The sequence below is a fragment of the Phaenicophaeus curvirostris genome, chromosome 1 (genome assembly GCF_032191515.1).
Source record: "Phaenicophaeus curvirostris isolate KB17595 chromosome 1, BPBGC_Pcur_1.0, whole genome shotgun sequence".
Lineage (NCBI taxonomy): Eukaryota > Metazoa > Chordata > Aves > Cuculiformes > Cuculidae > Phaenicophaeus > Phaenicophaeus curvirostris.
Genome location: NC_091392.1, coordinates 185,893,816 through 185,918,455, shown reverse-complemented (window position 1 = coordinate 185,918,455; position 24,640 = coordinate 185,893,816). Strand labels below are relative to the sequence as shown.

At 39.1% G+C, this 24,640-nt stretch overlaps 1 protein-coding gene across 3 annotated transcripts in view; it reads left to right on the top strand.

The window, feature by feature from the left end:
• The first annotated feature begins 749 nt into the window (after positions 1-749).
• The window catches only part of B3GLCT (beta 3-glucosyltransferase), a 51,537-nt gene continuing 27,646 nt past the window's right edge, over positions 750-24,640 (top strand). For all 3 annotated transcript variants that reach the window (XM_069882970.1, XM_069882978.1, XM_069882962.1), the window contains exons 1-6: positions 750-852; positions 8,248-8,309; positions 10,874-10,913; positions 15,489-15,598; positions 20,382-20,458; positions 23,586-23,697. In XM_069882970.1, the coding sequence (XP_069739071.1) occupies positions 768-852; positions 8,248-8,309; positions 10,874-10,913; positions 15,489-15,598; positions 20,382-20,458; positions 23,586-23,697 (486 nt within the window). In that variant the 5' untranslated portion in view covers positions 750-767. The remainder of the gene's footprint in view (positions 853-8,247; positions 8,310-10,873; positions 10,914-15,488; positions 15,599-20,381; positions 20,459-23,585; positions 23,698-24,640) is intronic.

The following is a 24,640-nucleotide window of genomic DNA, read 5'->3' as shown; positions in this document are numbered from 1 at the left end:
CCAGAAGGCCAACTGTATCCTGGGCTGCATCAAAAGAAGCGTGGCCAGCAGGTCAAGGGACATGATTCTGCTCTTCTATTCCTCTCTTGTGAAGTCTCATCTGGAGTAACATGCCCAGTTCTGGAATCCTCAGCATAAGAAGGATATGGAGCTGTTGGAACGGGTCCAGAGGAGGCTACAAAGATGATCCGAAGGTTGGAGCACCTTCATATGAGGACAGGCTGAGAGAGCTGGGGTTGTTCAGCCTGGAAAAGAGAAAGCTCCAAGATCTTATAGCGACCTTCCAGTACCTCAAGGGAACCTAAAGATAGCTGGGGAAGGACTGTTAACAAAGGCTTGTGGTGATAGGACGATGGGCAATGGGTATAAACTGGAGAGAAGCAGGTTTAGACTGGACATAAGGAAGACTTGCTTCACTATAGGAGTGGTGAGGCACTGGCACAGGCTGTCCAGGGAGGTTGTGGCTGCCCCATCCCCGGAGGTGTTCAAAGGCCAGGTCGGATGGGGCCTTGGGCAGCCGGATCCAGTGGGGGGTGTCCCTGCCCATGGCTGGGGGGTCGGAACTGGATGCTTTTTAAGTTCCCTTCCTACCCAAACTGCTCTACGACTCCGTCTGACCCCTGCACCCCGCCGCGCGGAGCTCTGCTTCCCGTCTCGGCGCGGCCGCGGCGCTCCGTGCCCGCCAGGGGGCGCAGGTGCGGGGGGCGGAGGCGGCGGCCCCGCTCCGGGCGGCAGCCGGGCGGCTCTCCGCGCTCCCGCCGGCCGCGATGCCTCGGGCGCGGGGCCGCCGCCTCCTCCCGCTGCTGCTGGCCGCCTGCGCCCTGCTGCTCCGCCCGCCGCTGCGCGCCCGCGGTGAGTGCTGGGGCCCCGGGCCCGCCTCCGCCGGCCTCCCTCACCCCCTTCCCTCTCCCCTATCCTATTTCCCCTCTCTCTCATCCTGACTTCCCTCCTCTCTCGTATCCTGTTCTCCCCTCTCTCCCTTCCCACCCTCTTCTCCCCCTTCCGCCCCCCTCCCCGTCCTCCCCCTATGTCTCCCCATCTTTACATACCCCCCTCCCCCCCCGTAGCCTCTTTCCCCCCGTGCCCTCCACGTTCCCCTCCGTTCACCTTTTTTCTCCCCCATCCCACAAATTTTTCACCCCTCCGTCCCCCCTTCCACCTCCCACTTCCCCTCTCGGTTCACTCTTCCCCCCTTCGCCCCCTTCGCCCCCTTCACCCCCTTTTCCCCCTTCTCTCCGTCCCCCCCTTTTCCCCCTTCTCTCCGTCCCCCCCTTTTTCCCCCTCTCTCCGGCCCCCCCCTTTTCCCCCTCTCTCCGTCCCCCCCCTTTTCCCCCTCTCTCCGTCCCCCCCCTTTTCCCCCTCTCTCCGTCCCCCCCCTTTTCCCCCTCTCTCCGCCCCCCCCTTTCCCCCTCTCTCCGCCCCCCCTTTCCCCCTCTCTCCGCCCCCCCCTTTCCCCCTCTCTCCGCCCCCCCCTTTCCCCCTCTCTCCGCCCCCCCTTTCCCCCTCTCTCCGCCCCCCCCTTTCCCCCTCTCTCCGCCCCCCCCTTTTCCCCCCTCTCTCCGCCCCCCCCTTTTCCCCCCTCTCCGTCCCCCCCCTTTTCCCCCTCTCTCCGTCCCCCCCTTTTCCCCCTCTCTCCGTCCCCCCCCTTTTCCCCCCTTCTCTCCGTCCCCCCTTTTTTCCCCCCTTCTCTCCGTCCCCCCTTTTTTCCCCCCTTCTCTCCGTCCCCCCTTTTTTCCCCCCTTCTCTCCGTCCCCCCTTTTTTCCCCCCTTCTCTCCGTCCCCCCCTTTTTTCCCCCCTTCTCTCCGTCCCCCCCTTTTTTCCCCCCTTCTCTCCGTCCCCCCCTTTTTTCCCCCCTTCTCTCCGTCCCCCCCTTTTTTCCCCCCTTCTCTCCGTCCCCCCCTTTTTTCCCCCTTCTCTCCGTCCCCCCCCTTTTCCCCCTTCTCTCCGTCCCCCCCCTTTTCCCCCTTCTCTCCGTCCCCCCCCTTTTCCCCCTTCTCTCCGTCCCCCCCCTTTTCCCCCTTCTCTCCGTCCCCCCCCTTTTCCCCCTTCTCTCCGTCCCCCCCCTTTTCCCCCCTTCTCTCCGTCCCCCCCTTTTTTCCCCCTTCTCTCCGTCCCCCCCTTTTTTCCCCCTTCTCTCCGTCCCCCCCTTTTTTCCCCCCTTCTCTCCGTCCCCCACTTTTTCACCCCTTCTCTCTGTCCCCCCCTGAAATTGCAAGAAGGCTGAAATTGGAGAAGGGTTAGTCTGTCGGATCACTCTCGGAGTAGAGAGCTGTTGCCCAAAGTTTAAGAGAAGTAAATGTTTGCATCTGTCCCGTGTCTCCTTATTTGTCTATCTGAATGTTTCCATGTCTTTCAGCACGGTTTGCTCTGAGCGTTTTCATGGCTTGTGGATCAAAATCCTGTAGGTGAAATCATAGTGCAAATAAATCCTCTTTTCAGCAAAGTAAAACTGTGATATTTTGATTTTTCTCTCGTAAAACCCTTTTCGGCTGTGCTGCTTGGGTTTTGAAGGAGTCCTAATAATCCACTGCTCTTCCCAAAGCTGTGTTTCTTTCCTCAATGAGTAGTTTTGCTCGTGTGCTTCAGCGAGGTGCTACAGCCCTTGTAACCTCAAACAGATTGTAACCGCAGTCAGAGAACAGCAGCTTTGGGTTTCCCTCTGTCTGTACGTGTATTATTTTACATAGATACATGCGGGTAGAAGGCAGAAATGGAAATACTCGGGTTTTTGCCTGAGCAGTTACCTCTTGTTTAGTAGGTCTCAATTAATGCTTGCATAGAAATTGTTCATCTGAAGCTTATTGCTGTATCATGGTTTTCTTGTAGCTTTTTAAAATGTCTTTTTATACTGATGTCCTTTCTTTCGTAAATACCCCATGTCTTTGGGATAGCCAGGATAGTAAGTTTGCAAAACAATCAGTTTTGCTCTTGAAAAACAGAAAAAAGTTGGATTGTGTTTCACAGAAGAAAACAGCTTGTCTCTTGGTATTTAAGTAATTTCATAAATTACAGCTTGCAGAATAGGAAAGTGTATTCAGATGATTTTGTTTGGTTTAATATCTAGACAACCAGAAGGGATAAGGGATAACAATGCTTTTACTTCTACTGTTTTACTTCGCTGACCTTTTATAAAGATACTGGTGTACACAACACTCATCTAGGCATTTCTGTGGTTTGCAGTGGTGATTTCAGCTGCCTTGTTCCAATATGTGCTGTTAGCTTAAGGAAATGTAGCAAAGAAATAAAATGAAGTGGTTTTATTTTATGTAAAGCTTCAGATGCTGGGAATTAGCTTGCATTGCTCCATTCCTCCCTTTACTCTCTCCCCATTTGGGGTTGATAAATCTGTCAGTCTTCATTCCTACCTGGCTAGATCAGGGCCTTTGCTGATAGGGTAACAACAATAAAGAAATGTGATTAAAACGTGCATATAAATACATGAAACTAATTCATTTTGCTTGCTAGCACTCCCAGGCTATCTCATTGTGGAAGATCCTGTCTCTTTGATGGACAGCATCAGTGCAGATTTTCTCTGGAATCATGTCAGTCCATAGAATCTTATGTTCTTTAAAAACATGGAAGGAGGAGGAAACTCAGCCAGCCCCTAACCAAAACAAAAATAGGCCTTTCATGAAGTTGTAATCAGAAGCATAAAGAAATTCTATTTTAAATGTTTTGTCTGCTGTGTACAATATAATCAATGGTTTTCATTATTTGAAGTGGTTATTATTAGTCACACTTTTACCATATGTATGTCATAGAATCAGAACTTTTTTGTAGCTGATGTAAAGTGACCCACAGCCCCATGAGGTGACTGCAGTGACTCTAAGGTCAAACAGCCTCCAATCAGACAGTAAAAGAGAGAGATAACAGGTGTGTTTCCTTTCTGCCTCAAATGGACTTTGTGAGTGAAAGCAAAAGAATGAGCCCCTCAGTTTTCAACATCCTTTGCACTTAAAGGACATACAATGATGAACATTTGGAAGTTATTCACACTCGAAAGGGTAATACTGAAGGAAGGATTACTTCCACATTTATAATGTGGTGTTATATCATTACATGTATTCATACAGTATATTGTATTTTAATCCTGCAGTATTTACATTGATTTTTGTAATAGTATGTTGGCACATACTCCTGGACTTCAGCTGCTGAACAATGAAAATAAATGATTGAGGTTTGCCTTCTAGTATTATATGCAAGTCTACTTACTCGCCAAACTTTTAATAGAAATAATGGAACATGAGAAAAATAATTAGGAATTGAAGCTGCTTATATTACATTCTCTGATTAAATTTCCAGGTTTTGAATGAATTCAGAAATGTTGTCTAGCTTTTTAAGTGGATTTTAGTCCTACTTTCAAAAGATAAGATTGATGGAAACAAAGAGCTTTATGGTCTTTCTGAGTTTTCTTTTCATTTATTTCTATGTCCTTGGTTCTTGAGTGTTTAGCTGAAGGAGGGGAGGACTGGCAATTGCTGCATTCAGCTTCTGTCTGCTGAATGATGTGAATAGCTACGTGTGTTAACAAACTCAAAGTACACAATGCATTAAATAATGAAGTGGCATATACAAAATTGTAGGTTACATTTAAAACAGCCCCTTGGTGATTTTTTTCTGCTTTAGATAGCTTTGTTTCTGAGAAGTCTAACAGTTAATTGCTCTAGCCTTTTTGGTTACTTTGGTGCCTGTGCAGTTTGTACCTTAACCAGCTCATCAGCTTTTTCTTACGATGTATTTTAACTGTGTGCTATGTTAAGTCAGTGGTCCCCCTGAGGCATGCTTACATTGCATCAAAACCACAAAGGGACTAGGGGAACTTCTGAATTTAGGAGAAGTACCTCTAGCTCCAGAGGCTGATGTGTGTCTTGGGGAGTTCTGTACAGCAAGGAATCTGTTGCAGTGGTCTGAATTAATAATGGTGTTTGGACATGAGAAGTTACTGTTTTGTTATAGTAGCTCAGATAGCTTCCAGACATAGGTCATCCTTCTGTGGACTTGTGCATTTTACGCGCAACAAAAAGATATCCTTTCCGCAGAGAATTTACAGTTTCTCTCTGTGTCATACAGCTGATCTGGTTGTGACCTGTGTGTGTAGTTAGAATTTTTTCTATCTGTGGTCTGCTCCTGGGCACGCCTTTTTCAGAAACGTCTTGGGAGTGAATTGTGGATAGATGAATTAACCTTAAAGATGTCCATTTGTGCCCAGGTACTGTATTTCATACCTACTGTATATGGCCCCTTTGTTGGGAAGTTGTATGCTGGCTAGATTTACCGCATTGCTCTCACACCACCCTTTTCCCAGCAAATCCTTAGAGGAGGTTATTTATTTCCATGCTGAGAGATCAGGTTTCTTAGCCAGAACAGTCTTGGCCGTCTGTTAGTGAGACTTGAATTTACCCCACAAGTGGATCCCAGTTTACTTCCGAAGATTCTTTTACTTGTATCATTATGTGTGCATAACAGATTTACTAATAAGGTAGTAGAGGGGCCATGGCATATTTGTTGCTAAAATAAATTCTTGCAGTCTGCCTGAGTGTAAAGCTTGGTCACTGTTGAGTGAAGACTCTTGAGGTTTTTGTTGTGGTGTCTTCAGGGGTCTGCTAGTCTGTTCAGTGAATAGTTCTTCAGTAGTTTAAGAATAGTCTGAACTGTTCTTGTATTATCATTAAAATGTATTAGCTGGAAAAAGTCTTCTGGAGTTTTTAATATAAAGAGACCGAGTCATCTTAATATTGTTATTTATTAGAATAGAAGGGAACGCTGCATGCGTGAAATCACTGGGAGTAAGAACAATGGTTATACAGAGAGAATTTAGCGTTCATCACAGATATTGGTTTGTTTTTTAAATTATATGTGTGAGTGATGAAGTCACTGTATTTCAGGACAGAGGCAACAAAAGTAATTTTTAGCCAGGTGTATTCAGTCTACCACTGTCCTCAGCAGTGCAGAAAGATTGATATGGGAGATAGTCCCAGTGAGCTTGTTGATTTTTTAAGGTTCACTCCTACAAGGTCACGAATGGTCCATCCCCATATGCAGGAAGGCAAGCAAAGATGGCTGGAGGCCCTCATGCACCTACAAGGAGCTCCTGACAAAACCCAGACATAAAAAGGAAGCATGCAGGTTATGGAAACACGCAACCAGACATGTGGTAGTTGGCACAAACTGAATACAGGAAATTCGGTTTAAACATAAATACAACTGAACACTCGAAGAGGTTGCTCAGAGTGTTTGTGGAGTCTCTGGTCCTAGGAAATACTCAAAACCTGACTAGAAAAGGTCCTGAGCATCTTGCTTGGTGGGTGGTGGTGTTGAGCTAGGTGATCTTCAAGGGTCCTTTCCAACCTCGTGAATTCTGTGTTTCTGTAATACGAAAATGAAGTGGGTTGTTAAAATAATTCCCCAAAGAGCTTTATCTATGTTCTCAAAGACATAGTATGAAATATGTCTATTTCTTCCAGGTTATCCAAGTATTGCTTGCTTTGCTTCAAGGATCACGTGCATTAATATTTTATGAATCTGAGAAGCAGTGTGGCATGGGGTTCTTTAATGTTATGGTGAGAGAGGCAGCATCTTTCATCAGTCACAGTGGTTTCAGGTCTCGTGTAGTGTTCCTCAGCTGCATATTGAAAACTGAAAGTCATGAAAATTCTTCTTGCATTCAGTTTTGCAAATAAGCCACACTTAGAAGGCAATGCTTATTCAGGCTAATACAATGTGATTAATATGATATGTAGAATAAAGGTGTGTTATGTTGATCTTGTAATTAGGATTGTATCAAGTAGAAGATGTGGGTCTGTTTTTTGTAGGGGAAGGTATTCCTTATCTGGTGCTTTAAGTACTGTTACTCTGGAGAAGAAGAAGCAAAGTGATCATAACATGCTGTCAGCAAGGGATGTAATAGGCAGATTGAGGTATTCTCTGTGCAAAACATTTACTTGAGAACCATAGTGAGGGGGACGTTCCTACTTGTACTCTGTTTTCTTCTTCCTGGCTGACCGCCTTATTGGAATGTGGCTACAGTGAACATGAGTCTGCTCTTTTAGAATTCTGATTTTGGGATGTCTGCATGTCGAGGTGTGATTTGAGATTCAAGTTAGGCAGGACCTGAGATGTCATTGTGAAACTTGGCTCCTAGACTCGTGATGAAATTTGGTCTCCAGCTGAAAAAGCCTAAGTAATTGGAAATGGAGCACCACAGGCTTTGGACAGTCTCGCCTTCTTGCTTTTCTGTGTTTCACGTTTCTGGTGGTTAAAGAAATTGACAGTTGCTAGCAATTAACTTCGAATTCAATTTCAAGCAAAAAAAAAATTTAAAAAATCAAACATGCTTTGAGATGCTCGACTTGAGTCTGTTCCTTTTTTTTTTTCCTAACCCAATTTTACAAAAACCATCTATTTGGCCGTGATTACTGATATCCTGTGTTCCTTCCAAATTATAGCAATTTGCTTTCATTTGCATCTCCTTAGTACCTTTAAGAAAAAAGCTCCTTACAAACAATCTTAGCAAAGCTTTCTTATGTTAAGTGGAACTACCTTTACAAATAACCAAGCTGAGGTAAGTTGATGTGATGACCACATCAACAAGAAAAAAAAAACAACAAAACCAGGACCCTTTTCTTATGATTACTTTTCTAACACAAATCAGAAGCGTATGCATTATGTGATGTCAGGATAAAGGTTTAAGATAACACTAGGCCTGTGTAAATTAGCCCTTTGGGATCTCTGTTCTTTTTGTAAACATTTTTGTGAGTCTGTTATATATTAGACAGTTAAACTGTTGTTCGGAGGTAGTGTTCAGAGCAAATGACAGCCATCTTCATGTTTGATAGAAATTCCTGTCAGCTGCTGTCTGTTTCTGTGGTTCTTAGTGAAGCTTTACTAATCCAAACTTTAAGTTAAAGTGTGAAACACAGGTTTCCTCTGTGATGTCACATTACGCTGTTGTCGAGTGAACTATTGGTTTGTTTTTTTGTTTGGTTTTTTTTTAAATGGGATATATTTCCCTTGAAGCCAAGATAGAGTTGCTTCACATCAAAGGGTCAGTGATATATGGGAATAAAATTATGTGGCAGCAAATGTATAAGTTCTGTAAGAACAGGCTGTCTTGTACTCATAAGGCTTATTACCTATTTAGTATCATTTAATGTGAAATTCTACCTAAACATTTCTCTTCTGCTCTACAGCTTTGTAAAGTGTGCAAATGAGTCCTATAATATGAAAAACTCTTCTTTTTCTTTCAGCCTTTGCTGTAAATGTAGTTCCTGAAGGTGCAGAAGATGAGACCGAACTAGCAGTGCTGCAGGTAATAAACTTTAATTGCCAGAGCAGGAACATTTTACGGACATTATAAAATCATCTGGAAGAGACCAGAGCAGAAAGTCTAACATCTGTGATATTGATTGTTTTGATGATTGACTTCAGTGGTGCTAAATGTCATATGATGTCTTTCTGTTCTGTGTGGCATATAAGAGATCTTTAATGGGACACAAATTGCATGTAGCACTTCTAGTATTACTAAGGATCTTAATTTATCCCATAGATTCTTAGAATTACTAGAATAAAGTTTTGTACTTAGCACTATTGTTTTCTTTCTTATGCTAGATTTCCTGATTTATGTTGATGTTTGTGTTAAGAGAATTTGGGGTTTTGTTTTGGAACAAAATGATAATTTAGAAAACAATTACTTTTCTTTTTCTCCAGGATCAGCTGAACAGTGAGTTAGAAACTTATGTTAAACAAGCTCATGATTTTGCATAGCTTCTACAAGTTGATCATGTTATTGCTTTTGAGAATAGTTTTTTTGGTATATAATCTTTATTAGTTCAGAGGCAGGTTTTCCTTTCTTAATGAATATGTTAATATAAGACATTGAGAGGGAAATGGCTGCCTCTCTGCTAAATTAGCCTTGTTACATATTGCTACGCAAGTCACAGCTCAAGCAAAGCTTGCATATGAAATTTCAAATTAACAGGTTAGAAGAACTAATGGTTAGAACAGCCCTGCTGTTAAACAACATAGTGAGTGTTAGGTGTGTGTCCTTTAACAAATTTCTATTGTAATTTTTTTCTGTATGTGTATATTTGTAATAGGTATTTGTTTATAAATAAGAGATCTAAGGGAGGAAAGTGAAATAAATGTACGAGAATGAATCAAGAGTTAGTATGTATAACTGCAATTTAAATCCAGTGATCTCATGTCAAATACAATAGACCTATGGTCAGAGCTACATGTTTCCAAATAATTTTTGGTTTTGGTGGTGGTTGCTATGTCTACAGTAATTTTCATAAATGAAAAAAGATGACTGTTGCAAACTGCTGATCTGCAGTAGATCTGGAAGACTAGGTAATGTCATTCTGTTTTCATTACATTAAGTTACTGTTTGTCAAATTCCATTACTGTCTCAGCCTGGCTGTTGAATATTATCATTCTTATATAGGACAATTTATGAAAGCTTTCCTTCTATTTTAGAGTTTCAAAACCTTCCCTCTTAAGTCAGAGGTGCCTCCTAGAACTCCTTAGGCTAAAATCCCTTTTTTTTTTTTTTGCATTAACAGGATTGTAACAGGCAATTGTTTTCTGTTTTAATAAAGGCAGTTGTAAAATATGGCTTGTTTGTCACAAAACACATGCTTTTCTGATTGCATAGAAAATTTATTTTCCTGTGTTGTTTATGATGAAATTCAGTTTACCATGTGTTGTGTATTATGCTGTAAGATGGCAATACTGTGCATAACCACCAAAACAACTTAGTCTTATAAGGTTTTTCTTTAAACTTTATTGACCCAGTCAGCTAAAAAGGGTGATAAGCATGGTTGCAGTGCAGTCAGTCTTGAAAACATTTTACACATGGTTACCAGGGAATTTGGAGCTTACGTGTTTCATCATAATACTCAAACCTGGACAGAGGGAGGTATCATTTAATGCAAGTAGGACTAAAACGATTAGATGGGTTTGATACTTGAAAAAAAAACCACAACAGGAAGAAAAAATTGTGTTTAAAGATAAGAATTAAATCATGAGCATAGGAAAGCTATATACAGGCTTACTACTGAGAAGTGCTTTGTATGACATTTCTTTCTAGAGGTCTCAAAACAATTGACCAGGATAGATCCTAACACATCCTTATGCAACTTGTTAAATCAAGATCATCTTTACATGTGGAGAAATCAAAGCACTGAGGTGCTGTGACCAGGGAGAGGTTGTGCAAAAAATTTCACGCTATTTTCCTTCCTACATAAAATATTTTTCTGTTTGTGTCTTGGTTTCCTGGTTAACGATGTAAATGTAAAGTCACTGTTGTCTGTTCCTCAGCACTCTGTTAAAATTTAATCACGTATGTGTGGTACCTTAGTAAATCCCAGTGAAGTAATGTTATGTACAACAACCTTTTCATACTGATTTGTCTTGGTATAAATTGCTTTTGAGTCTTCCTTTTAAGACTTGTGTTTTAAGAGATGCTTGATAGTGGATCAAATGAGTAAGAATGTGTTAAGGTTTTTTTAACACGCTAAACAGGTACGTTTTCATCCTGGAGTTCCATTTTCCTAACTTTGTGTTCAGGGGATATATGTATTTTTTTAAATAAAGACAGTGTTAGTATTACCTTAAAGAGCTGTGATATAAATTGGGTCATGGAAAAGCATTCCCTCTTCTGTTTTCTTTTTATTCTTTTAATGTATTGTCTCAGTGATACTATACAAACATGTAGAATATCTCTTTCAATTCTTAGTGAAAAAATTTTTACTTTAGTTTTTGAGTTAAAACCTCTATATATGCATTTACAATCTGATGAATGCTTTGTGTCTCTCTATAGAAATATTTGAGTTTTGTCTATATCCTTATTTTGATTTTCCTTCTTTCTTCTAGAAGTCTGAAAAAAGGGATACAACGAGTAAAATAAGCCAAGGTAAGTACTGTATAGTCTGTGTTGTTTTTAACTTGTGGCTGCCCTTTTCATGTAATTACAATATGGTTATGTTTTGAAAAGTGACTTTATGAGCAGTGCCTAAGTGCTCAGCAGCACTGTTAGATAATTGCCAATGTCCAGATACTCTATTTTTTTATTTGCTTATGCCTCTTATCAAAGGGAAGCTTCCTGATCGTTGTTTGTATTTGGAGTTCTTGTAGTTAAATGTTTTTCTGAACATGTGCACTTGCACTATGAGACCGATACATTTTTTGTAGTACACAGTATTTTAAAATAACATGTCATGATAGTGAGTGACAATTCTTGTAAAAATATCACTTGAAACTGAACTTTACCATTCCAGTAGTATCTGGTGGTACTTACAATAACTAGGGTTATTGTCAATTACTTGTAAAAACTTGTAATAACTTGATAATATCTAAAACCAAGTTTCTAAGAAACATGTCGAACATAAATAGGATGCTGAGTGGTAAAATAAATTTTTGCTGGACATAGATAAATTATGAGGAAAATTCTGCCTTTTCTGCAAACAAGTCCTTCCAGCAAAAAAGTTTACAGACCTGAGATAAGGACATGCAGTCTCTGCACTGTAAGCTAGTACTGCCTCTGCTGTATTAGAGCTGTTCAGTTCTTAAAGCAACGTGGAGCGTTGCGGTACTTCTCACTCTTCTGAATCCTGAGAACTTGGGTCTGCCTGTTCTAAAAAACTGCAGCTTGACCATGTTTCTGTTGCAGCAGTTTCTGAGTAGTTTTGAGTCCATTTTGATGTCAAAGCTGAACACCAGGAAGTCTTAAAGTGCTTTTTAGTGGAATTGCTAACAGAACTCTGGATGGTTCTGAGAATATCTGGTTCTGTTTGTTTGTTGACTTTTTTTGGACTTAGTTACAAGCTCTGACCCTAACACAGATAACCATTTTTGAGAACATTTAAGTCCGTTGTCTCATTTATCTCCCATCTTACCATTGAAAGGCCAGGGCCTGTCTATGGAAGTTTATTACTCTCTTTTCCTGTTCACCTATCCTTATCTGATGTCCCACAAAGTCTATTTCCTTTTTGCTTTCTTTCATATCTTTCTATGCAGTCTTGTAGCACAGCCAGTTGCTGGTTGCTGCTTTTATCACTCCCAGCAGACCTGCTATGTGTCACTTCATAAAACACCCAGAGAGACATTGACAGACTTCTTCGTTTAGTTTTTGACAGTGTTCTGTTTTCATAAATTTTAACGTAATGTCATTATTTAGGGAAGTTATGTTTAGAAATGTTAGAATGGTGCATTAGTGATGGAACTACCATCTGTCGTCTATTGTTTTTTTCAGTAGGAAATAACTTTAAAGCAGATAAACAAAGCAGACAGGTAGTTTCTTTGTGCTAGTTGTTAAACTGCATTGCTTATCTTCCAGGTAGCAGTATTTCCCCATTGCTACCTTTTAACTATTTTAGTGATAAATATTAAGGAGGCATATTTTGCATAGGGTCATTATATACTTGCTCAAACACATGTTACTGTTAATGACTTGTTAAAAATTTATTAATACATGATTGTGATAGACTCAGGAAGTTTCAGCATTCCTGCTTCTCAGTTTATTTTTTTTCTGTTAACTTGCAGTATCTTTCCAGTCAGTGACCGTTTGAGATTGTTGAAGAGATTTTCCAGATATGGAAGTGTCTTAGGGAAATAAAAGAGAGAAGACAACAAAAGAAAGAAAGTATATCAGTAGCTCTTTTGGATATTGATATTCCAAAAGGTTTGCTTGGTTGACTAGTTAACTGGAGAAGGAATTTTGGTGCTTAAAGTTATACGTACTTTCTGTTGATAACTTAAAACACCAAATATTTCTTTTAATGAACTACTTTAAAGTGTCTATAGCAGAGCAAACTATTGCTCTGGGATTAAAGCAGTATCACCAAAGTAGTTATTAGATCACTCCTAGAAAGTATTCTATTGTGGGATATAGTATTTGTTGTTAAATGTACCATGAGACTCAGTGTAATTCAGATGCTTGCATAACTGTAAATGCACTGATACTAAAAGAGTAATTACATAAAGCAATATAGTTCTTGCATTCTATCTCTGAGGATATTTTCAGTGTTGTCCGTGTAGATTTGGCCATTTGACTCTCACTGGCATCACTGAAGTGTCATTTTAATTTTTGCACTAATTTTAGTTTTTGCACAGGAAATCTAGCAGATATCTTGGTAGATGGCAAATAACTGATATTCAGACATTTTTATTGTGTATAGGATTTTTTTAAGCATTTTATTGGGTGCCAGAGCATGAGGGAACACTGTGTGGGAAAAAAATCTGAAATCAGAAGTGGTATCTATTTCAGTGCTTAATCCATCTCCACAACTTTATCGCCAGAAACCTTGAACGGTTTGACATTTTCATTTTTTGTCTCAGTGCATAAGCTAATAAATTGAGAAAAAAAGACTATCAGGGAGAAAGGAGAAAATCATTTAACTGCAGCTTTGAGCTGTCTTAGATCTAAATTAACAAGTAACCATCCAGAGGAACAAAAGAATGTAATCAGTGGTCAGGTCTTGGAGAGGGCAATCTTTTCAGAATCTTAGGGAAGATACTTGGGGTTAACGCTCATTTTGTTGATACTGTTCTTCAGTTTTACTCTTTTTCCTTGAGACTGCTGCTTTCCTTTATGGACATTCGTTTGCCATATTTGTTTCACCATTCTTCACTCATTCTACTCTATTTTCCAAGCTAGCACTTTTAAACTAGGGGTCAAGATCTTGATTTGAAATTGGGATATTTTAGGTTGGCTTTATCTACAATGCAAGAATATACAGTTTAAAAATAATTATTGCATGATATAAAACTTGAATTACACTGCAGTGAAACTGCAGATAGAAATGTTGAAATACTCTGCTGCCTGACAAGAGGCTTCACACGCTGCTTCTAAGGTGCTCTGCACTTGGGATGTTTGTCTTCACACAGATGTTTGTAGAAAAATCTGTCGGCTTTCAGTCAGCCATGGCTCTGGATTTTCTGTATTGAACTTTCATCCTGGACATCTATATGTTACTGAAAGTTTGCTTTCCGTGGCGTACCTATAGCTGCTCTTAGAAAGCGTTCCTTTTAAGGTTTCTTTTAAGAGATTTTCTATCTTTAATTTCTCTGTCAGCTTTTATTGCATTGCTAATGATGGCAGTCTTGAAATTCTGCTTTTATGAAATTTGACTCCTACATCTTTTTTGTTACCTATATAATTTCTCTACTGTGCACTTTGTTCCTTTACCACATTTTTTGACATTCTGTACAGATGCCATGGGATTTCATTTTCTTTCCTTTTGGCAATGTCTCGTCTTGGAGTGATGTCATCTTTAAACATTAACTCAGCAGCTTTTTCTGTGCTGTCTCCACCTTGAACTAAAATCTGTTTTCTCTTATGCCTGATCTGACTGTCGCTTTGAGTGGCAGCATTTAAATGCAGCTCTCAATCCTCCCCTGCCATCCCCACATGTCATCTACTTACCTGCTTGAACACTGAAGGTTGTTATTGACTTTTTTGTTCATTAGGCAGTACTTGGTTAGTCAAATGTACCTCTTACTTTATTATGCTCCAAGTTTCCTCGTTCACATGCTTTCTGCATGGTATATATAAAGTTCAGCCTTTTCTAATAAACCAAACAGAAACTGTGAAATGATGTCTCCTTATCTTATATGTTGTTACTTAGTTATGGCCTTGGGTGGGTTATGCAGCATAGGTCAAACTTAAGAATTATGGAGAAGGCATCTGTAGTCTCCTTTTCCTTTCTCATACTCTGCTGTGTTCTACTGCTGAATGGTATGAAATTTGCCAGTTCTCTCAACACTTTGTAAAGCAAGAAATTTTTCTGTCTACTATCATCAAGAAAATCTGGCTATCTTCAGCCTCTCTGTGGCATCACCCTTCATCACCTACTTGTATTTTTTAGTGAGGTTTTTTTCCTGTCTCTAAATGCAAAGCTCCTTTATTATTTTCTTTCAAATTTCTCAGTTGCCTCTCCTGTCAAAGTGCTTAACTGTGGTGCCTTTAAAAACTGTGAAGGCACATTTGAGGTGTTGGTGCTGTCCTATCAGATGGAAGTATTACCTCACTATTCTCACATACATCTCTCTCCATGTGATGTTTGTTTCTAGATAGGATTTTAAGCTCTTTAATGAAGAAGCATCTTTTCCATCTCATGTTCATCTGTTGCCTAGTGGGAGGAGATGCTGGTCTGTAACAGTTTTTAACTCTAGTGGTAAGGAGCGCTGGTGTATTGGCGAAAAAGGAACTTCATTAGTGTGGCTGCTGTTCACTGTGTGCATAAATGTCTTTGTTGCTGAAAGTCTCCTAGTCATGTCATACTTTTTACATGTTAATCCTCTAAAGGACTGTTTTGGATTTTTCTGTCAAATTATGCCTTTTTAGTATTTTGTGACATGTTTGTATAGCTAAAGAAATACCTTGCTATGTAATAGATTTCCCCCCATACACATGGTGTCTCAGTATCTTAGGAGCAAAACTGAAAATAACTTCTTTTGTCTTTAAAACTTCTCATTTTCTGGTTCACAGAATTGAAAGAAATTGTATTTGTCATCCAAAGTCAAAGTAATTCTTTTCATTCCAAGAGAGCAGAAGATCTAAAAAGAGATATTTTAAAACAGGCTGCAGATCTTGTAAAGGTATGTTTAGATAATACAGATTGCATCTTGTTATGTATGTTTTTACTGCATTTTACTAAAAATATAGGTATTTTGTGCCTTTTTTTGATCCATTTTTTTGATTGTCTTCTGTGTGCTCATAAGAGAACTGTTTCAATGAATGCTCACTGATTTTATTACATGATGTATCATCAAAGATTTTTAATTTGAACTGTCTACCATTTTGTAATAACTATTTTTGTTTGAGTGGCATTTGATGTAGAAGTGATAAAAAGAAAGACCTGTGGTGTGCGTTTAAGTAAGTCAGATGCTTTCTTTATGAAGTGAAAACCATAACCATTTAAGCACTACTTAGAATAATTTTTAGGCAAGTATTTTATTTTATTAGAACAAATTAAGCCGTTGTGATGTAGATTTTGTCAGAATTTCATTGCACAGCTCTAGAGCAGCAGTGTATGTGGGTGTTAAAATCTTGACGCAGGGTTCCTGCATTCCACACCTTTATTCCCCACATCAGTGTTGGCTCTGTCCCTGGTTCAGTACCTTTCGTAACTACTTTTTGTTCCTCTGCAACTCCCCTGCAGACTGACCACTCTGCCTGTCACCTGCTGGTTGGTCTGCTTTTGACTTAACACTCTAATACGAAATTTTACTTGTAAAACTGATTTCAGATTCCCATTCTGACGTACGTGTCTCATCTGAAAGAGGCTTTGAAGTAGTATCACAGGCTATGAAAGAAACAACTCTGAAAATGTGTCTAGATTTTTCTTGGTCTGTGGTAGTAGTGGCCTTCTTTTATTCCTTGTTAGTTGTATTCCACAAATGAACAGATATGCATTCCTCTTCCAGATCTACAACAAGCTATATAGCTAAGATTTCCTCATGATTCTGAGTCTTGGCATAGGTCTGACTGTTTTGTGTTTTACCCTTACTATAAATCTCACATGCATGTTAATAATGCTGTGATTATAAAATCTAGTGGAAGGATTTCTCTTTCACTGTAACAGAGTTGTTTAAACTGATCTGTATAGTTAGAATAGCTTTTCATAGACGTAATTTGCTGGAGAACTTTCAAAATTAATACCCATAAGTGAAGGCAATCCATAATATGCTTATTGCTTCAACTTCCAGATTTTTTGATCAAATTCTAGATTCTAGTCTGAAAACCCTATTTCCTCTTCTTCCTCCTGTAATGGCTTCCCACGCTATGGAAGCTGCTTCCAGCTGAGACTGATCAGATGATTCCTTTTTGGATCTTGCATTTTTAACAAGGTTTAACTGATTATATTTAAGCAAAGTGCTGGGCTGCATTCTGTCCTGCCCCTCCATCTCCATGTCTACAGCAATTCGTCTTGTGGCTAGGTTTTCCACAATATCAAGATCAACCTCGTTCGTTTAAGTAGAACACGTTTGTTTGTATGTAACTTTGAGTTATTATGCTTCTCAGTGTTATCAGATCTAGCGTCTGGTGTTTTGTTTTGATTTTTTTTTGTAAAATCTTACTGTGCAATCTGTATCCTTTGTAGCAACAGCTTTCTTTTCGTCTGCAAGGACTTATTCATGCCAAGTAAATCCTGCAGCCTCATGAAATTTGCTTATCACCTTAGTTCTTAAAATGCTTACTTCTCAACATGAGATCTCCTTGGAGCCTTCTTTTTTCCTGGCTGAACTATCCCAACTCTGACAGCTTTTTTTTAATAGAAGAGGTGTTCGTCCATCTGATCATTTTTGTGGCCCTCCTCTCAACCTGCCCCAACAGTTCCATGTCTTTCCTGTGCTGAGGACTCCAGAGCTGGGCACAGTACTCCAGGGGTGGGAGATCCCACCAGAGTGGAGTAGATTGGCAGAATCACCTCCCTTGACTTACTGGTCATGTTTCCTTTGCAGCACAGGACTCCAGACCTCACCTGGAATGCACATACACACTTCTGGCAGCATTTATTATAATAAATGCTCAAATCTTTTTTGAATGTTTTCCACACTGTTTTTGTCTTGTAACAAAACAAGACTTACTTTGGGGTGTCGTGATCAGTAACTCCTGAAAGGATAAAACAGGGAAGCCAGGGGTATCTGGGGGAAGACGGGATTGTAGGGGAGGAAAAAGAGAATGCAGAATGAATTGATAAGAACTTTAATATTGAGTAAGTTTCTTCCTCCAGTGGTGCACTGTTTAATTATAAGTTCCAAAATTCATACTGCTGCTCAAACTAAATATTGTACTGTCTTAAAATCTATATGTTTATTAAATCACAGTTAAAGTGTAGCAGATGTGACATACTTGCTTGGCACATGTGGACTAATTTTAGCAAGTAGTTTGGTGCAAAAGGAGCAAATGCATAGAGCAATGCAGTTGTTTCTGAGAAGCTAGCACTGGTGTTACATGACATTTCAAAGGGTCTTACTTTGGACAAATTCTGATTTGTTTCTGTGAAGTGGATATCCATTAGCAGTTGCAGCACATCTTCTGGTTTAATTTAATCCCAATTAAATTAATACAGAATACAGTTTGTGCACTCTGTGATACAAAACAATGTGTTGAGTAGGCAAAAATGGTGCAAATGTGGGCTAACGTAGACTGAATAGATGAGGAAGCGTTAGGAAGCAATAGGAACTGCTTTTGGTCAAGGTCTCAATCTTGCTATTAGCTTTGAACTTTATTTAGTATGTCCTTTATTTTCCTAGGTATTAAGATTTATGGTAGTAATTTTGAAATTGATCAATACCTCTGAATGTTGTTCACATCTCAGTAATTACAAGAATGAGATTTGGGTTTTGTATTGTTCACCTTGAAAGGTCAGGATTTGACGATTCTATCAGCAAGCACTAATCAAAGACTGCAGACTTCATCTTGATCTTTGAAAGATGTGAACCAGTTTAGATTGAAATAGATGAAGTTAGAATTGTATGGGGTTTTATTGATAGACACATATTTTGATGTTTTTGTTTGTTTAATTTAGTCGTTTCTTGAGTCCTCTCATGGTCCTAATCATCTAAATTGTGATCTCTTCAGGTTTTCATCTACAGCATTGAAGGCAATTTTATTAAAATTGACGCATTTTCTACTCCTGATGATGGGAAACATAGGCACAATTGTAAATTTTCTGTATGACTGTGTTTCAGTTTGCTGCAGTTCTGGTAGTTGAGGAAGGTCTTGTGATATCACATCCACATAATGGAAACCAAGTTTACACTGATTACTCCTGACCCCAAGTGAATTATCTCTGGATTACAAAAACCTGACCAGACTTTTACTGAATTTCAGTTGTGGGAACTGTAGGCAGCATGTTAGCAATTTGCAATATCAAAATGAAGAGAAGACAGACTGGACTGATCCGTGCATGGCATGGTCAGACAAGCAATCTCTTTCAAGTGACCAGCTACATTTTTCTCTTTCCCTGAACAACCTGAACAATGGCTGTTCTTCCTCAAACCACTGTGATCCCTGTTTTCCTGGCCTTTCATCTTCCTCTAAGCATCTCGTACTAAGTTTATTGCCATCCCCAAATGCTCTTCTTCTGAGTCCAGTCATGAATCCCAAGTCCGTGTAGGCAAGTAAGCCCTGTTGGGCTGTGAGGTGGGTGGGGAGCCTCCCCCTTCTCTTTAGCTGGTGAGTGTCACACTTGAACCAGCTGGTGGCTCCCCTGGGACAGCCCTGGATGGAGCTGGGTTCTCAGTTTTCTAGTTGGCTAGTTTTCTAGTTTTCTCAGTTTGCTAGTATTAAGTCAGTAGCGTTAAAATGTGCTGACACCACCTTTATTACGCTTTATTAAAGTTAATTTATTAAAAAAATCAGTTTATTAAAGTGCACTTTATTAAGTTAGTTGTTGTAATGGGATGTACTTGGATGGTGAAGTTTAGATTAACTGGGAGGTTTGGCTTTTCTGGCAGGAAGATTTTTGCTTCAGTACTAGTATAATACAATTACCTAACCCAAAGGATTTAGATAGTTGTGAGGTGGTTGAGACCCTAATGATGCTGCAGTAGAGAATTGTACTTGTAAAGGTAGTAAATCAATGGAGTAATTTACTAGCTTTATATTATGGGATGTATATATTTCTCACTATTTTTTCTGTATGAACTACTGAACAAATTATGCAGTTTGGATTATCAGAGGGCCATGTTTGAAGGCTGTTTTCTTGGGAACTAACCCGGAATGATAGCTTGTCTGCTAGACATCAGGATCTGCCACAACAGAGATTTCAAGAAACAGAAGAGTAAAGAAATCTATGAAAAGAATTTCCTTTGTTGGAAGCTTCTTTGATTTTTCAGAAAGAAAAAAATGCTAACTCCTCATTTTGATTTTTGCATAATGTTTTTTTCATTATGCTATTGTGACAGGTCAAAGCTGAACTTGGCAAAGTAAAGAGTGTTAGATAGAACTCCCCTATGACCTCTATGTATGATTGTCAGTGGAAGGCTTTGTAGAATAACCTGCATTGCTTATAGATCTTTACATTATGGGATTTTATGATACAGTAAAGAAATTAGTATGATATATTGCTTAATAGATTACATGGAACTTATACAAAACATTTCACTTGAATTGTATTGACTTTATATCTAAATGACAATTGAGAAATGTTGAGTTGGAAGAAACACTTCCTCTAAACTGCAAGTCACATTGTTTTGTGCCATCCAAAGTCATGTCTTCTGCAGGGCTACTTGTTGGTAAAAAACAATGAAGAGCTAAGTAGTCTTTCCAGAGGAATTTTTTTCATTTCAAGATTCTTTTCAAGATTAGTTGGCGTTTAGGAAAAAAGTACATAATTCAAGTTTAATGGGAATTTTTTAATTTTTCTTGAAGGAATTGCCTACGGTTCTGCTTATTCATGAGATGGACGGGCATGAAGGTGCATGGACAATATTACCATTAATGGAAGAGTAAGTGTAATGAATACCAATTAATTTCAGATTTTTTTTCAGCCAAAATATAAATATTAATTACACAGACCCTTTTTTCAGAAGCAAGGCTTTTGAATGAGAGTTGCTACCTTTTCTTTTTACTTTCTTACTCTTCTTTTTAGTTTTCTAAAGCAGTTTTCTGTTAAGTTTCATTAAATCAGAGAAAACTGTTTTACATAAAAGAACAGCAGTAATATAATGTAACTGAGCAAGTACCTTCTTCAATTATTGTGGGTTTAAAATTATTGAGGAAATAAACCAGTCGAAAGAAACAACATTTTTAAATGTGTATTTTCCTACCTGGTCCCCTCTTTTAACAGTGTAAGGTGTGAGGTATTGCAGAACCTTTGATCTCTCAGATTACTTGGCTGAATTAAGTGTAGAAATAACTTCTTAAAAATAGATAATAATGCTTGGTTTTGGTTTCTATCTTGTACTGCTTATAGTGTTTATGAGAGGTAGTACACCTTTGTGGTGAAAAAGTGAAGGTTTCAACATCTTATTAGAAGCTTGTATGGCCAGTTTTCATCTTAGTATGGTCAGAGAAGACAGGTAATCTGAAATATCTTCTTAGCTTACGCAAGTGGCTCCAAGAAAGATATGCTGTGTTTTAGTATGTTGCGAGCTGTGAGGAAGCAACATTTCCTGCTTCAGCTCCATAGTGCTGAAGTCTATCCTTTGCCTAAAACTTGGATTTGAAAATGATGTCAAGGGCTCTGCAGCCTCTTGAAGTTCAATTTAGTTAGTATAATTTATTAGATTTACTCAAAAAGATGTTTCTGTTTTGATTCGAGGTTTTGTATTAAACTGGTTACAGAACAGGATGCTTTTCCCTCTCCTGCTTTCTGTTGCTTTCTCTATGTGTAGAAACATGAAAATAGTGCTTGTATAGTAGCAATCTTTGAGATATATTTAAACTGAAAAGAAGTAAAAGGAGAATTAAAATTAATTGAAAAACTGGAAAATATTTCAGCTATCAGTCATATTTGTTTTTCCTTTTTAGCTCCTGTTTTCAATGACCTAGGACTTCCTTTTCAGATTATTTATGTCTCACTTACAGAGTTTACAGATAGAGCTCTTGCAAGACAGCAGAACTCTGAGACAAAAATAGAAATGCTAGTTCATGTAATAAAGCAGAAGAAAATTTTTCAGAAACCAGAAGAAAAATCCTAAGTAGAGCGTTTACATCTTGAAGAGAATTCTAGAATATGAAGTTTAGGTTTGTAGTGATAGGACTAGGGGCAGTGGATATAAACTGGAGAGGGGCAGCTTTAGACTAGACACGAGGAGGAATTTCTTCACCATGAGAGTGGTGAGACACTGGCACAGGTTGCCCAGGGAAGCTGTGGCTACCCCATCCCTGGAGGTGTTCAGGGCCAGGTTGGATGGGGCCTTGGGCAGCCTGGTCTGGTGGGAGGTGACTCCATGAAGACATGGAGTTGTTTAGAAGTATGTAGATATTTTGCGGCTTGTACTTTTCAGTTTTTTCAATGGACAGAAGAGGAAAAAGGGGAAATGAAGGGATCCACCCATTCTGCAGTAACTGATGCTAGGAATTGTGATGTAGACACAGAATATTTCATTTCAGAAGATATAGTCATGAGACATCAATAGGTGTCGTACTCTTACTGTCTTCAGAAGGCCCACTGCATTTCTTCTCAGCAACCACATTCATCAAGCAGAGGAGAAATTCCTTTTTTGAATTATTACCCTGCAACTGGGTGTTACGTGAGTATCTTCAATGGCTCCATGCAATCTCAACTCTACGTTTGTGTGCTATGAGGTCTGCATAATACTCTCTGCAAACCTGAAATACTTAGCCTTGAAAATTATTCTGTTTGTCCATCAATAGCTAGGTGAACAGGTCATTCTTTTTGTGAACTTGTATGTACTTTATTCACAAGATATAGTAATTCTTTTTATATGGATAATTCTAGTGGTTTTCTCCTTGTCCATCACCCACCTGCTTTCATGTAAATCGAAGTGTTTATCTCCTGAGGTTCTAGCTGAGTACTAAAGTGTGAGAGAAACCCATTCAGTCTTCACAGGGCATTGACTGCTGTGCATATTTAAAAACGTAAGGGTATCCAATACCCTTTCTATACTTGTTTGGAAGCTTTTGGAAGGAACAGACAGGAAGTGTCTTTCCCAGCTGGCTCTAGCCTGTTTGCTTGCCTGAATAGCAGAGTTGCCCAGTTTACTTCAATTGCCCTAAAAGGATGAATGACTTGTGAGTTCTTCTAGCTGCTAAATGATTCTATTACCTTTTTTACTTGTTTTTGCTGACTTATTTTTCTGCTGTTTATTTTCATTGCTGATTATATCAGTAGATAATGCTGTGGAGTAAAATGTGTGATGTTTATAGTTGCTAATTTTCTTATCCCTCTTCTCAGATGATTTCTTTACTAATGTAAAAGCTATGTGAAAGAAACTGGACAAGTAACAACTGGATCCATTAGGGCATCATGACTTAATAAGGCTTTGTTTTGTTAGATAGTGGAAGAATTGAGAGATAAGGAATGAGAATTTTCTGAAGGAGTCAGGAATCTTGCATTGAGATCAATGCTAGCTTTGAGGAAGGTGGTAATGTCCCTTCAATCTGTATAGTTTCACTGCACTGAAAAAGGTAATGAAGTTTTTATATTGGGGATGACCAGTATCAAACAACTGTGAGAAAACCTATCATTAGGTATTTTCATAATTGGTGCAATGATGTTAGATGCCCAACAGCGAGGCTTCTTGGAAGGAAGTTAAGGTACACGGGGGAAGGTAACTTAAACTGCTATCTGTAAACTTCTGAATTCATAGGTGTCTATTAGACCCATAGTACCTCTACATTTCTGAGTGGACATTCTTAAGTATCTCTTACTTTCTTTGTGGAATAACTGGTGCTATATAAATAGATCGCAGCAGAGGCAATATCTTAGAATCATAGAATAACCAGGTCCATACACAGTAGTCCTTTGTTGTGTAAGTCTAAGTTAGTAGTTAAAATTTCTGTTTCTGCATAAATGAATAATTGCAAGTATTTGGGGAGTGGGGGTTGAATCTATCTCTTTGTTTATAAGACAGTTTATTAGTAAAATGCTAAATTTTGTTTTGTTAGCTTCTCTGTTACCTATGGTAGGAACTCCTCATGGATTTTCTTCTGTGAAGAAGATACAAGAATACAAGTTGTAAAGCTGCTACAAACACTTGGAAGATTTGACGGGTCTAAGGTGAAATAAAAATTTAGATATTTAACTTTTTTCAATGTGCATGAACAGGTTTTTAGATGAAACACATGGCATCATCTTAAGTACAAAAATATAAATGTGGAATTTTAGAATTCCTAGATACAGTACAGTTTCTTTGGTCCAAAATTTATTATAACACTGTCTAGATGTTTTAGAGCTCTGAACACTGGAAAAGATTTATCCAAACAGCTTAAAATTGGAGGATGAATTTCTGTTGCTGAGAGTGAGCAAGGTGTTTAACATGCTGCAGTATGAGCACCTGTCTAGCTGTTGAAGATCTGTTAAAACTGAATGAAGAAAAGATTCCTCCTGTGGATAGCCTGAAAATGATACATCATCAGTAAAAAGATGGATACAGTCTGCTGTGTGGTCCCCTCTTCCCATTTTCCTGTCTGTCATGAGTTCTCATTATAACCAGACAGAATGACAGGTCTTAGTTTGACTAACTGTCTCTGATCTAATATAGCAGGGTATTTTATTTGCATTCTGTTTCTGAAATGTCTTGATGTTAAGGTAATTTTCATCTGTTTCTGGAAAAGAAACAACACCGAAAGACTTACAGAACAAAAGAAAAATGCAGTCACCAAGGAACAAAGTAACTTTGGCAACGCAACTGATATGAAAGCTGTTAATTTCTTAGTGTTCAGAAAACAAATCAACTTTATGTCCTTCCTGGAATAAAAGAAGCCAAAATCTCCCGTGAGAAGTATATTTTGCCTCTGTTACCTTAACGGAGTATTGAACTTAGCTTTCAGTCTCACTTTAGCATATTTAGTTCTTTTGCAGGCATATGGCCTTGTCCTGTTTTCACACAATTCTTTTCTAAAATGGTAATACTGTCATGGAGTCATAGAATCATAGAATAACCAGGTTGGAAGAGACCCACCGGATCATCGAGTCCAACCGTTCCTATCAAACATTAAAC